This window comes from Seriola lalandi, unplaced genomic scaffold (assembly GCF_002814215.2).
Source record: "Seriola lalandi dorsalis isolate HSWRI2012SDOR001 ecotype SW California unplaced genomic scaffold, Sedor1 jcf7180002049663, whole genome shotgun sequence".
Taxonomy (NCBI): Eukaryota; Metazoa; Chordata; class Actinopteri; order Carangiformes; family Carangidae; genus Seriola; species Seriola lalandi.
The window spans coordinates 1-15532 of record NW_019520216.1 but is presented as its reverse complement, the minus strand read 5'-3'; the positions used below and the strand labels follow the sequence as shown (position 1 = coordinate 15532).

The window sequence follows — 15532 nt, the reverse complement described above, 5'->3', positions numbered from 1 at the left end:
TATGACATATTTATGCCTTTTCAGCCTCACTATACTATGACGTTTTTATGACTTTTTATTCCTTACTATACTATGACTTTTTATGCCTTACTATACTATGACGATTTTATGACTTTTTATGCCTTAATATACTTTGACGTTTTTATGACTTTTTATGCCTTAATATACTATGACGTTTTTATGACTTTTTATGCCTCACTATACCATGACGTTTTTTCTGACTTTTTATGCCTTACTATACTATGACGTTTTTATGACTTTTTATGCCTTTCTATACTATGACTTTTTATGCCTTACTATACTATGACTTTTTATGCCTTACTATACTATGACGATTTTATGACTTTTTATGCCTTTATATACTATGACGTTTTTATGACTTTTTATGCCTTAGTATACTATGACTTTTTATGCCTTACTATACTATGATGTTTTTATGACTTACTATTCTATGACTTTTTATGCCTGACTATACTATGACTTTTTATGACTTTTTATGCCTTACTATACTTTGACTTTTTATGACTTACTATACTATGACTTTTTATGCCTTACCATACTATGACGTTTTTATTGACTTATTTGCCTTACTATACTATGACGTTTTTATGACTTTTTATGCCTCACTATACTTTGACGTTTTTATGACTTTTTATGCCTTACTATACTTTGACGTTTTTATGCCTTACTATACTATGACGTTTTTATGACTTTTTATGCCTTACTATACTTTGACGTTTTTATGCCTTACTATACTATGACGTTTTTATGACTTTTTATGCCTTACTATACTATGACTTTTTATGCCTTACTATACTATGACGTTTTTATGACTTTTTATGTCTTACTATACTATGACGTTTTTATGCCTTACTATACTTTGACTTTTTATGCTTTACTATACTATGACGTTTTTATGACTTTTTATTCCTTACTATACTTTGACTTTTTACGCCTTACTATACTGACCTTTTTTTTTTCACTTCTTATGCCTTACTATACTATGACGTTTTTTTCACTTATTACGCCTTAATATAAGTTGATGGGTTTTTTTACTTTTTATGCCTCACTATAGTATGAAGTTTTTTTGACTCTCTAAGCCGTATTATATTATGTTTTTTTTAATCACTTATTATGCCTTAATATAAGTTGATTTTTTTTTCACTTCTTATGCCTTACCATACTATGACTTTTTTTTTCTTTTATGCCTTATTATACTATCACATTTTCTTAAAATTTTATGCCTTACTTTACTATTACATATTTTGACATTTTATGCTTTAATATACTATGACATTTTTGAAATTTTATGCTTCAAATCTTCAGGTCACAGCTGACAGGTCAAATCCTTGTGGTTGTTAATGAAGCCATCAGATATAATCAAACCACTTCACGACAATCTCATCACTACTCTTTAATACTTTGAAAATTTCAGATGAAATAAAATGAACTGACACAATTAAAATTCATTTTATTACAGGAAAGTGCTTTTGATAGTTGTTGTTGTTGTAGTTACGTTCCAGAGTTACTGTAGAGCTGTGGTGATATTTACATTTTTACTGATAAAGTGCACTAAGAAAATTAAAAAACGAAAATACATATAATCTTGACAGAGCAGCTCAGTTTTATGTAATTACCCAGCTGACATAATACTCAGACTGATAATTACATTTAATTGCAATGACATTCGATCCTCAGTGAAATCTTTAGCGTAAAGCGACACAAACATTCGTCCAAAAAACATTTCATCTTCTCATTTTGTCAATTATTTAGTCACATGATGTGATAGTCTCCATAACCTAAAACAAGACAAAAAAAAAGAGAAATCTGGCAGCGAAGTGTCTCTTGTAAAATCAGCTTGTTTTTTTAAAGACATGATGATGAAAAATGTTAAACTGAACGACAGCATCTGATTTCAGTGAAGAAAACAGGTTGAACTAAAGAAAGTAAAAGCTGCCACTGAGGTCTCTCCTTGTTTGGAGTCTGAGGGTATACATTAGATATATTGAAACTAGAAAGTTATTATATATGTATTAATGAAGTTAATGTACCAATCAAAACATTTTATTTTTTTTCATTTTGTGTTAAAATGTTAAATTAGCACTAATATGCAGTAGATAAACAGTTGATAATTGGTTTTTAACAGTATAATGTAGTTGTAAGATCTAAGTGTTAATATATTTGTCAACAACTCACAACAGATCATGAATGACAAGACAGTAAAACACAATTGTTATTTGTTGTAAAATTGTTGTCAAATACTGAATATTAATAAACAAAATCTGCTTGTAACTACATTACTGCTTAGAAATGCTAAACTGGGAGACATCAAGTAGCGTGTTGCTTTTTTAAAACATAATATAAAAACAAAAACCTTTTTTTATGATAAATTTTAGATTTAAATTGAAAAATAAATTCAGATGGAAATACTGATTTTTTCCCTCCCACCATTTACTGATGTGGCCTTACAGTATCTGTATGTTCATATCATCAGCAGTAGATTTTAAGTTACTGAGTGGATCTTTTGTAGCTACAGAGGAATGTTTTTATCAATGAGTCCGATTGTTTGAAGAACATAGCCAATAAACATAAATTTTAACAATGCTATGTATATAATATATATACACACACACATATATATATATATATATATATATATATGTTCATATATTTCAATACAAATTATGAGGAAATAAATACATAGAAGTTTGTAAAGCCTCAAGGAAACATACAAACTCTGAATGTGGCTTTTGTTTGTCGACAGTTTAATTTAAAGACGACTCATTATCTTAAATTGTGTCCAACCCACAGCGCAGCAACAGAAGCTCTGATTGGTCAGCTGTGGTAAATCATATTTTAGTGGCACTCTCCACACTCCGTACAGTTTGATTGACAGCTGCCGTGTTCAGATCAGAGAGCAGAAGTGTGGCTTTCATGACCGCCACTGTTTCTGTCGTCTCGACCTCTCACACTGTCGCTGTCCGTCTTCACTTTCCACTCGTCGTCGGTCTCTCTGTCGGTCCTCTGCTGCTCGTCCTCCTCTGACCTCGTCTGTCCCTGTGACACAAACTGCTAGTCAACATTTCCCTTCTGTTTCACTTTCATTTAAACACCTTGAATGTGATCAGATCATGTGGTTTGTTTTTACCTGTGCAGAGGATTCAGAAATCTTCTGACCCCAGTTCCTGAAACAACAGATATATATATATATATATATATATATTTAAAAACAGATCTCAAGCAGAACTGTGATGAAGAGTCAGGAGTTTCTTTTTAAAGAGGACTCACGTGTAACCTTCAGCTTTTAGGTTAATGTCAAAACTCTCTTTGTCAGAATCCTGATGTTTCTCCTTCACCTTGAACCTGAGAGGTGAAACACATAACGACACTGAAATTCATTCATCCTGATATTTGGACATAAAAATATTTAATTCATGTCTTGACACGACTCTGATTTTGATCATGACATTTTTTTTTTTTAGAATAGTGAGATTGATCCCAGATGTTTCTGAAGCAATCAATTAATGAATCGATCAACCGAAAGTGAAATCAGCGTTTTGTCCACCGTGGTAACGAGCTGTGAACACGACACTGACACACACTGAATATGATGAACTCGCTGCCTTTGCACCATCAGCAGAGAAACGTCACCAGTCTGAAGCTGCTGCTGCTCTCCAGACTCACCTGATAACAAAGGTGACGGCAACGATGAATCCCAGAATGCTCAGGGCCAGCAGGACGCCCAGAGCGATGACCACGGCGTGGTTAGAGGCGGACTCTTGAGGCTTGAGCTCTACCTTGAAATGAAGCCCCTTCCCAAACACTTTGACCAGCTCGGTGCTCACAGCAGCTGATTGGCTCTGCAGTTTCCTGGTGATCACACAGAGGTCAGAGGTCGGAGGTCAGGATGGTGCATGATGCTCCAAATTGAAATAATAGATTTCAGGTAAAAACACTCAGAGAAACCAAATCCTGCAAGGTTTGGATGGTGGGTCCAGGTGGGCGGGGCTTGGTGACTGCTTTGTTGTGACATCACAAAGTTCCAGAAGTCCTGACGGCTGGTTTTAAGGCTCAGTTTCTGAATACAGGCTGTGTGCATTTCTCTGTGGACTGAGGCTTTGATACTTTCACAGTATTAATATAGAAGCTAGAGCTGATCTATAATCACACTACACATGGACACAGACCTTTACACTGGAGGAGCTTTAACTGTCAACAATATGAAAACTGACAGAAACAACTTGTCTTGTAATTACATTTTATGTTTATTGATCAACTGGCTGACAGAAAATTAATTAGGAACAATCCTAGTTATATATTAATTATTATAAAGTATTTTATAAAGCGATCAAAAAGCCGATCAATTGGTTTTTCCAGCTTCTTTTTAGTGTTTTATATCACAGAAATTTGAATATAAAAAGGGACGTAATTTAAAGACATCCCCCTCAGAACTTTTAAATATTCTGCATTATTGTGTTTATATATGTATATATTCAGTACAAATAAGCACAATGAAATTATGTGTTTATGAGAAGCTACTTAAGGGGAATTTAACACATGAAAATCTGGTGCTGGAATTAAATTTTTCAGTCATTTGAAAACAGTTAACAGAGTTAAAAATCAAGCTCTTACTTTGTGACTTCCTCAGAGGAAATGACTTCCTCTCCGTCGGCAGTGATGAAGCTGACCATCGTGCTCCCATCCGCTCTCAGTGCTCTGGACTCGGTGGATCCTCCGTTAAAGCTCCACACCTGGATGACCGTCACGGTCCAGCCCAGAACCAAACCTAAAGACCTGAGAGGGAAAAACAATATCAACCATGAAAACAGGGAGGAATAAATCTCCAAACTAAATGAATAGTGAAATAATAAACTTACTTCTCTAACTCTGGAACTTTCTTCTCCACGATGTTGGCCAGCCGGTTGAGGGAGATGGTCACCATGTCGCCGCTGTTCGCGTTTCCCTGGACGGCCACCTGGGGGCAGAAGAGAGAGTTTGTGGTTCATAAGAGTTGTAATTTTATTTATTTATCTATTTTTATTACGTTCAATGAAAATACCAGTTTAGTTTGTGTTAGTGAATGGCAGAGTACACATGAAGCAGTAAGATAAATAAATACAATTAATAACATAAAAACAAAAATCTATTTTCAAAATAAGATAATTTAATTAATTAATTAATAAATAATTAAATAAATCAGGACATTTACAGTTTTTAGTTTTCACAGTTTTTACAGTGGAACATTTAAAGATCTTAATGTATGAAAATGTGTGGTATGATTTAAAGACCTAAACAGAAAATTTCATTTGAAATTAATTTGAAAACGATATCAGAACAGATCAGGATGAGGTTGAGGTTGAGGTTGAGGTTCAGGATCAGGTTCAGGATCAGGTTCAGGATCAGGATCAGGATCAGGATCAGTTTCATGTGACTCGGCTCAGAAAGAAGTAAAACTATTTAATTTGTGTTTAACAGAATAAAACCTGGTGATTTTCTGATCCAGCAGCTGTCGACCGTCACGGATCTTCTTAAAGATTTTGATCCGTTTGAGCAGCTGAAATGTAAATTTTTAATCTCCTAATAAACATAATTCAATAACAACTTTCCCCTGTGAGCTGCTGAAATTTTATTTTTACTTTCTATTTTATTTATAAAAAAAAAAAAATAAAATCTTCAGGGCTTGGATGTATTTCCTCCAGCCCTCCACTCACCTCCACCCTGGCTGTAGCGTGAAGACCTCGGGGGTCTGTGGCCTTCACCTCCACTGTAATCGTCTTTCCAGCCAGACCTGCCGCTGAGACCACGTACACCAGACCTGAGGACGGGTCCACGTCAAAGTAAGGACTCTCCACTGACAGACTGTAGTCCAGCTGACCCTCCTCACCGACGTCAGGGTCTGTCGCCTGGAGGGGGGGGGGGTCAAAATATAAACAGATGTTTCATGTTCATTTTACTGGACTCTGCTGGAGAGATTTTTCTGCTCATATTCTAATGTATAAATCTAATTTTCTGTTTCCAGTTCCTCTGAAAAACACATTTAAAGTGAATTCAACTATTAAATCATCACTTCTCATCACACATCACAGGGACTCTATGGTTATCTGTTGGATTCATGTGTTTTCCTCAGTTTGTTAAACTGATTTCTGCAGCTGGGACCAAATCACAGCTGCTAAATTTATCCTGAATTCACCTAAAAGTTGAAGCAGTGCTTTCTGGGACATGTAGTTCACCTCTCTACCTACTTTTTCATCCATTCAACTTTTATTTAAATGGTCTCACTTCAAACGATGTCAGGAGAACTCTTAAAACACTGAACATACACAAAAATAATGAATTAGAAAACAAACAAACAACACTTAACAACAGTTACATTCAAGAGCGCAGGAGTGTGTTTAGTTTTAATCTGTGTTGTCAAATGTTCCAACATTAGTGTTTCTATGCAAGACTTTGAACGTCAGTGTGTCACATTATGATGATGGGACCGGTGTAATAAACTGCCATAAATAAAAGGTCACGTGTCGCTGTGAGAGACGCCCAGCAAACCTTCCCATATGGGATGTAATGGCGGTGGAATAACTGTCAACAACTGGATCTATGGGGTTTTTAGAGTGGAGGCGTGTCAATCAGTGACATCATCATAATCCAGGACAGACAAGTCATCAGCTTCCTGCTGATCAGAGGAAGATTATCTCTGTTTCTGTACAAATATCCATTTTTAATCGTAGCTCGGTGTGTAAATGTGAAATGCGAGACTGGTACTATGCAAACCTGTGACCTCAGTATCTCTGGCTCTGGAGAAAAATATGCATTTATTCTTGTTTGCATACAAAATTTCAAATCAAAAGCAGATTAAGTTCTGGGAGAATTGGTCTGAAGAAATTTTCGGTGCTGTTGCTCCTCGGCAGAGACTCATGGGAAACGTTGGAATCTTTCAGTCAGTGTTCAGATAAACTGTCTCTGACGATGTGACGAGTTTCACTGCTGCTCACACACACATTAACCACATCACAGTCTGCTGTGTGTGTGTCAGGTCAAGGTACACAACCGCTGTTTATCACTGCCTCAGTAATTGAGCTTTCACACAACACAGAGGAAATAAAAAAGCCTGAAGTTCAAGAGTGTTTCTCCAAACTGTTACGACGTTTCCCGACAAACGGAAACTGATGGAAGCTGATATATGTGCGTGTGTGTGCGTGTGTGTGAGTGTTGTTTACGTTGACGCGGGTGACGGAGGTTTTATAGGGAGCGATGCTGAAGACAGAGGCTTTATAAACCTCAGGGTGAAACTGTGGAGACTCGTTCACGTCCTCCACCTGAACTCTGACCTGAGGAAAGGACAGAAAAAGAAAGACAGGTGAAGATACTGAAGTGGATGAGTTTTATATAATCTATATATCATGTGTTCTTCGCTTTGTTTCTCAGCAGGATGACTAAAGAGACTGCGAACAGATATCAATGAGAAAAACAAACTAATGACGAAGCTATCAATCAATCCAATGTTTCTATAGCTCTTTTCATACAGGTTAGTGCAGTTCAAAGTACTTCACAGATGAAAGATGAAAGAAAAAAGGACAAATCTAAGTAAGAAATCTGACAATGAGATTCAATAAAATAGATTTAAAGAGCTAAATTAAATTAAAATTGCATAATATTCAAAAGGTTTCACTGTTGTTAAAGCAAAGATTTCTTTTTCTCAAACAAGGTTTTAGCTTTGGTTAAAATCTGAATGATATCGCCCCATAAAATACTTTAATATTAGATAATTATTAACTAAACTAACCCTCAACTAAACTAACCCTAACCCTATCAGATCAAGACTGATAACTTTTTATATTCCTGATGAGCAACTTTCACTCAAAGGAACGAGAACGTAACCAGTTCCCATCAATACGTCTGTATACGCTCTGTCTCCATGTTGCACCTCTGCTTTTTCATCCACTGGAAGGACATTAAGTGATTTACTGGAGATGCTCCACAGACCCGAGTACAGAAGCATTAAGAACTGAATTTCAAACTGAATTTCTAACAGGTCGTACCACTGCGGTGGCTGATGTAGGGGGGGACCTTGTGTCCACGGCCTCCACGTCCAGGATGTACCACTCCTGCTTTTCCTTGTCCAGCTGCGCCTTGGTCACAATGGCTCCGCTGGCGTCGACGGAGAACAGGTCCGTGTGTGTCTTCAGCGCGTAGGCGACATCGTAAAGGTCACTTCCTGACGAGGCCCAGACCCTCCCCACTGCGAACCCCGCCGCCTGGTTCTCAGGGAGGCTGAAGTTGTAAGAGGAGCTCCGGAAAGCGACGCCCTCGACCAGACTGACGACGCGCAAATTCACCACGACAGGAACTGCAGGAAGATGCAACACACTTACTCTCTACAGCACATATTTTATATCTTGCATTATATATATTCTATTTTATAATTGCCCTGTTTAAATGATATTCAATCATATGTGATTTTCATTTATTATAGTCACATTATAAATAGTCTAATTTAAATTTCAGACAGATCACTGTAAAGTTGCTGTGAAGTCATATACTGAGTGTGTTCATTTTATTCTACTTTAAACTTCTACTCCAAAACATTTCACTGCATTTATCCGACAGGTGAAGTTTCTACAGAGGCCAAGACTGTAAATACAAACCGCTTACATGTTCCTGCATCAATAATGATAGTATAATACAGTTGTAAATAATAATAATACATTTTTACTTATGATGCTTTAAACATAATTTCATAAAAGGTCTCTATTTTTGGGGAAATTTTATTGAATTCAGGACTGTAATATGATGTTCTGATATTGTTCTGTTGCTACTTAAATGAATCTGATGACTTCTTCCTCCACATCATTTTTGAAATCTTACAATACTGATTAAATTATTTAATAAATGATGCTGCCCTTGATGTTGCATCAAAACCCACACGTCAAAGTGAAAGTGCTGCTTCAGTTACTAACACACAGGCAACATGGAGACTTGTACGTTACTAACGTCGAGCCAAACTACATGGCCCTCAGACTGACCTGTGGAGTTCAGAGGAGGCCGACCGTGGTCTTTGGCCATGGCTGTCAGCTTCAGCGTTGTGTCCTCTGTGACATCAGCGAGGTCAGAGGTCAAAGTCACTGCCCCGGTCTCACTGTTTAAGGCCAAATATGGAGAACTTCCTTCAGAGAAACTGCAACGACAGAGAGCAAACAACAAATTCAACATTTAAACAGGCTAAGATACTAAACAAATATATTATGTGAAAATCACATCACAACAAACAATAACAATAAACTGTTATATAATCAATTATTCCCATGTTTTAATTAACTTGTGTGCACAAGTAAACACAAGATAACTGGTCTGTTGTGCTGGCTCTCCACATTTGTGTCTACAAATGAATCAAAACGTGGGAACAAACGAATCAAAACGAGGGAACAAATGAATCAAAACGAGGGAACAAATGAATCAACACGTGGGAACAAATGAATCAAAACGAGGGAACAAATTGTATTTCGTTCAAGAGCTCAAATTTGTAAAAACATGGCCTCGATATAAATCTTCTCAATGACCCCTCCGGGGCTCCGTAGAAATTTAACAACACCAGAATATCTTGATTAAGAGTCAGTTAAATCAGAAATTCTTAAGAGACACAAATTAGTGCAGAAATGTAAAACATTCACTGTAACTCTCACAAGTTCTTGAATTTTACCAAAGTGTTGGAACCAGGCTGTGTGAATGATTGTACAGTCAGCTGATCTGATCTGAACTCACCTGTAGGCGATGAGTGAGTTGTCCCCGGCGTCTCCGTCGGTGGCGGACAGCGTCAGCAGCAGCTTCCCCTCCTCCGCGTCTTTCAGCAGGACGCTGCTGACGTAGCTGCTGGAGCTGAACTCGGGTCTGTTGTCGTTGATGTCGGTGAGGCTCACTCTGATGGTGGTGATGTTCTGGTGCACAAAGGTTTGTTTAATAAAGACATTTAATCTACATTCTCAACGTATATTATGCTGTTGAAAGGTTTGTTATTTCAAAATGTTTTCTTTATTTCTTTCTCTCTCTCTTTCTCTGAAGTATAAGCTGGACTTTCATTCCCAAATGGCCATATAACTCAGAACATATGCCATGAAAATTTTCATTTTATGATTTTTTTATTGTGCATAACCTCATTTGGTTTCCATATTGAAAACATTATAACATCATTTACCTGTGACGTATTCTTCCTTAAACACTCATAAAACACTCGTGACAGTGTGTGTTTACAGGCTCTGTCTCTCACCTCTCTCTGTGGTTTGCCTCCGTCCGAAGCTATCACAACCAGGTCGTACGTTTCCCTGCTCTCCCGATCCAGAGGCCCGACAGCCAGCAGCGTCCCGTCCTGCAACACAACACATGAACTCTGAGGCCGAGCGCTGACACGGTGAAGACTGAAAAAAACCTCTCCACAGTCTTCTCTCCTGGCCTCACCTCTCTGAATCTAAAGAGTGGGTGAGGGGCGGGGAGGGAGACGGTGACTTCTCCGTTGAGGCCGAGGTCGACGTCCGTGGGCACGATGGTGAAAACCTCTCTTGGGTTTTCCTCTGAGTAGTTTCCCTCAGGGATCTGCAGGGGGTCTGGGATTGCTGGGAACTGTGGGGCGTTGTCATTGTAGTCCAGGACTGTGATGTTGAGCTCAGCTGTGGCGTTCAGACCGCCGGTCACCTGATCCACCGCCACGACCTGAAAACACAGGACAACACAAAACAACATAAACACAGCTTTTACAGAGTTGTTTTATAAAATATGTTTTTTACTCTCCAGGCCACGGAATCATAGGAGTGCCAAAAAAAGGAATATAAAGGAAAAATAAATAAAATAATAAATAAAATAAATAAATAAAAACAAAGAAAATAGTGCTTCTATTTCCACATTGATTTTCTTTTGTTTCTGTTGCTTTTTTTAAATAATGTGAAAATTAATTATTGTGCTGCAAATAATAATGAAAAAAAACTATATGAAAAAAAATCTTGTGCTGAGAATACAGATATTTAACAGGTTAAATTTAAATTCAAAGATATAATTAAACATAGAAGAGGATATAGAAGCAGATAAATTGAGACCTGAATTTAAAACAGTATGAAATAAATGCAAAAATCGTTTAAATTTTTTTAAAAAATAAAAATGTAACTTATTAATTTATTCATACATGACAATTTTAAAAAATGTTTTCTATAATTATTTTGGGAGAATTTTCAAAGTGTCACAGCAAGATTGTTTTTTTCCCTTCAATATGCAAAGAAAGTATTTTAAAAAATTAATATGAAATTTTCCTCAAGTTTATGACACAAAAATAAGTATTGATTATAGATTCTACACACCATGTTTACACCAAGGAATAAACATGTTAATACTCTTTCTTTTTTGTCTGGTAACCCTGGAGATATAAACTGGTGTGTGTTTTTGGACGTAGGAGAAAAACAGGAGATTGGAAACATAATAATGTTTGTACCTGTAATATGTAGCTATCCTTAGTCTCCCTATCCAAGGTGACGTCCTTCCTCAGTGAGACCACACCTTGATTGTTAATGTCAAAGGTATCTTTGGCGTAGACGAAGTGGCCATTAGAGAATCCACCCTAAAGAAGAAGATAAAGACGAAGGGTGTTAAATACCTCAACTCTTAGTCAGAGTTAATCATCAGCATTGAAACAACAACAGATACAGATCTTATCTGAACTATAATAAAGTATGATCCGAGAAATGGTTGTCCTTAAAAATGCCCGTCATCAAAAAGCAGTGGTGCCAAGGTCCAGATGTAAGGAGGACACAAAGTTCTTCTGATCTGGGTTTTCATCAGATATAAATCTGGCAAGTTTTAAAATCTATTTTAAAAAAACTGGAAAATACTGGATCTATTTCACCAAACACAAAGATAAGTCCTGTGTGAACTGGCAGACCAACCAATAATCTGTTGTTTGTTTTTTTTATTTTGCAATATATTTACTCTCAGATATTGAGAGTTTTGTAGGTTGATGTGGAAATAATTGACAAAATCTTTAACGACATTTTCGGTAAAAACTCATTCTTTATTTATTTAATAAATTGCACCCTGCAGCGTTGTTGACCATCACTGGCGCCGGTGTTCTTATAAACAAGTCAAATCGAGACAGTTTTATTGATGTAGCAGAAGTTATCTCCGGGCATTTACATGTAGAGCAGGTCTAGGTTGTACTCTTAACAAAATTATTTACAGAGACCCAGCTTTCCCCCCATGAGCAAACACTTGGTGACAGTGGCGAGGAAAAACCTCGAGCAGAACCGGGCTCATGGTGGGCGGCCGTCTGCCTCGACCGGCTGGGTTAAAAGAGAAATATGTATACTAATAACAACAATAATAATAATAATAGTAGTTTTGCAGGATCACGGGGGCAGGAAGTGGTTTGCAGTCACAGATCCAAACTCTACAACTCCAGACACAGAAATACCTGCAGAGAGAAACATGGGGAGAGAAAACACAAAACTACAGGAGAGAGAGGAAGACGAGTTAGTAACGTTTATTAATGGGATATGAAGGAGCTTGGTGCATCATGGGAAGTGCCCCGGCAGTCTAAGCCTATTGAAGCATAACTACGAGACGGTTCAAGGAAAAGTCTGAGTCACCCATCACTGTAAACTTTATCGAAGAGGAAAGTTTTAAAGCTACTCTTAGACATGGAGAGGAGTCTGACAGCTGAACACTCTGCCTCTGTGTTCTTGGTGGGGTAATAGGATACCATGACCTTAAATTATATATTAAATTATAATTATATGGGCTTTAGAGGGAGCCAATGCAGAGCCGCTAACACAGGAACGATGAGAGACATGATCTAGATAGTGATCCTAGTTCCTGTCAGTACTCTTACTGCAGCACTTTTTTATCACAGAGTTAGTGGGACGTCATGATAATAAGAAACTGAAAGGCAAGCAGTGATACATCCTTGGACTTGTTTTTTCTTCATCTTTTAGTGACAGAATGAGCCCGACTTTTGCAATGTTACGTTGGTGAAAAGAAGTTTGTTTTATGTGGGTGTTAAAGAACATATCCTGATCAAATATAATGCAGAGAGAGATTCCTTATTGTAGTGCTCAAGGCCGGGCAATGGCGTCTGTCATTAGATAATGTGTTTAGATAAAGTACAACTTCAGTTTAATAGCAAAAAATTGCAGGTCATCCAGGTCTTTCATCAGGCTTCAATGATGAAGTATAATTGGGTATCATCTGCATAAGACTGAACGTTTATGGAGTGTTTCCTACTAATATTGTTGAAAGGAAGCAGAATAAGGTGAAAAGAACTGGTACAAGCACAGAACCTTGTGGAACATCGCTGCGGAACATGTACAAACTGAAATTGATCTGTTAAATAGGACAGGTTAGTGTGGTTCCTTTACCGCTAATTAAATGTTCCAGTCTCTGTAATAGGACGTGATGGTCAGTGGTATCAAAAGCAGCACTAAGATCTAACAAGACCAGTATGACACACGTCCCTTGATGCAATTAAAAGGTCATTTGTAACTTTCCACGGTGTCGTCTCTGTGCTATGATGCATCTCAATCGTGACTGAAAATCCTCAAATAAACTATTGTTCTGTAGAAAGTCACACAAGTGACTCTTAACTGCTTTCTCAAAGATAGAAGACAATAACTGGCTAACACAACTGGATCAAGAGTAGGCTTTTTAAGATGAGGTTTAATTACAGCTACTTTAAAAAGGACTGTGGTACAAAAGCCTTTTCATAAAGACGGATTGATCTTATCTAGTAAAGGGTAAAACTTCCTTAATCAGATCAGGTTTAGATGAGGAAACCAGTGGTTAGCTGGTGCAGGTAGATGGGAGAAAAACAGCCCAAAAATGAATGTTTTACAGCTGTTCTGTCTGTATCTCTTGCAGTACGAACACGTATGTAACAGCCCACACTCCTGCCAACACTATCACGCTGCTGCGCCAAGAAACGACAAACAAAGGTGGGAAGAAGAATACTGTTACCTGCGCGAATGAACCTCTGTGTGAATAATGTACGGTTTACTTACTTATTTAGATAGTGATAAACCAGCAATTCTTTTATCCTCCAAATCATTTCACACAACAGAGGCAGGTGCTGTAACTCACCTCATCCCTGTCAGTGACCTCCAGGGTCAGGATGGATGCACCACTGGCCAGATTCTCAGAGACGGCCACATCGTAGCTTTCCTTGCTGAACTCAGGTGGGTTGTTGTTCACGTCCTTCACTTTCACCACCACAGAGCTGTTCCCAACCAGAGGGGGAGTCCCCCCATCAGAGGCCTGAACCATCAGACGGTACTCCTGCACCTCACTGTAGTCCAGAGGCTGGACCAGCTGCAGAGTCCCGCTGGCAGGGTCCAATCCAAAAACAGCAGGGTCTGATGAGGGACTTTGCTGGAAAATACTGAAAGTAACTCGCCCATTTGGTCCTTCGTCAGGGTCTACAGCTGATAATGTGAGCAAGCTCATACCCACTGACTCTATCTCTGAGACTTCAGCCTGATACTCGGCCTTGGAGAACTCTGGGATGTTATCGTTGATGTCGGACACTTGGACCAGCAGCGTGGCTGTGGATGACCTGGCTGGACGACCCTGATCTTCAGCCACCACCTGCAGGTTGTACTCAGCCTTGGTCTCCCGATCAAGGGCACCAGCCACACTTACCACCCCAGACACAGGATCAACAGAGAACCTCCCCTCTCCTCCTTTCAGAGAGTATCTGATCTCTTTATTGAAGCCGCTGTCTTTGTCTGTAGCGGGAACAGCTGTGACGTTGGATCCTACCTCTTCGTCCTCTGGGACTGATTTTGTGATGGAACTGGAGGCAAAAACAGGACTGTTGTCATTGACGTCAGTGACTTGAACGTTGACGACTGCAGTGTCCCTGCTGTCCCCGTCAGAGATGGAGATTTCCACAGAGTAGTTGTGTGGAGCTCCGTCATAGTCGAGCTTCACCCTTGTGGTGAAGTCACCATTGGGGGAGATGGAAAACTTGTCGGCTTCTGTCTCAACTCGGAGCGTCCAAGGAATTTCTCCTGCTGCAAAGATCCCAACCTGAACAAGTAGTGAAGAAAAGGATCATATTATTCGCTGTCAGATATTTGTCTGATATTTCCAATCAAGTTTCCTCAAAAAGTATTCAGAGATCCGCTGTGCTCATTTGCAGAGAAGCTCACCTTCAGGATCACTGTTCCCGGATCTCTCTCTTCTTCTATGGTGCCACTGTATTTGCTCTGTGTGAACTGTGGTTTTGAACTTCCAACAGCGAGAATCTCCACCTGTGCTGAGCCGGATCGGGACACTACGCCCCCTAGAGGGAGAGACGGGAATAACATTATCACCACCTCACTGTGACTTACTGAACTGAACTCAAGTGGAAAAAGAAAATGTAGTTTACGTTACCATCTCTGGCCGTGATGAACAATAGGAACTGTAAGGTTTTAAGTGCTTCCAGTGGAATGAGATTCGTCAGCGTGATGGTTCCGGTGTTTTCATCAATAGAGAAGTAGTTGTTTTGATTCCCAAAGTCAATGGA

At 38.5% G+C, this 15532-nt stretch overlaps 1 protein-coding gene across 1 annotated transcript; it reads right to left on the bottom strand.

Annotated features, from left to right (window-relative positions):
- Positions 1–1454: 1454 nt before the first annotated feature.
- LOC111648859 (protein dachsous-like) lies at positions 1455–15526 on the bottom strand. The gene is made up of 17 exons (XM_023398596.2): positions 15400–15526; positions 15174–15307; positions 14104–15051; positions 11468–11593; positions 10447–10698; positions 10259–10357; positions 9757–9929; positions 9021–9172; positions 8037–8344; positions 7215–7325; positions 5712–5903; positions 4878–4975; positions 4633–4794; positions 3685–3870; positions 3289–3363; positions 3149–3185; positions 1455–3057 (listed from the first exon to the last, which is right to left on the bottom strand). Exons 3-17 carry the CDS (start codon positions 14464–14466, stop codon positions 2911–2913), a joined length of 2481 nt encoding a protein of 826 aa, XP_023254364.1. The 5' UTR covers positions 14467–15051; positions 15174–15307; positions 15400–15526; the 3' UTR covers positions 1455–2910.
- Between the last annotated feature and the right edge of the window lie 6 nt (positions 15527–15532).

Coding starts and splice junctions, on each gene's coding strand:
- LOC111648859 (XM_023398596.2), bottom strand. CDS start 14,466: ATGAGCTTGCTCACATTATCAGCTGTAGACCCTGACGAAGGACCAAAT. Junction 3,364..3,684: donor GCCGTCACCTTTGTTATCAG/GTGAGTCTGGAG, acceptor TTCACCTCTCAG/GTTCAAGGTGAAGGAGAAAC. Junction 3,058..3,148: donor TTTCTGAATCCTCTGCACAG/GTAAAAACAAAC, acceptor TTTGTGTCACAG/GGACAGACGAGGTCAGAGGA.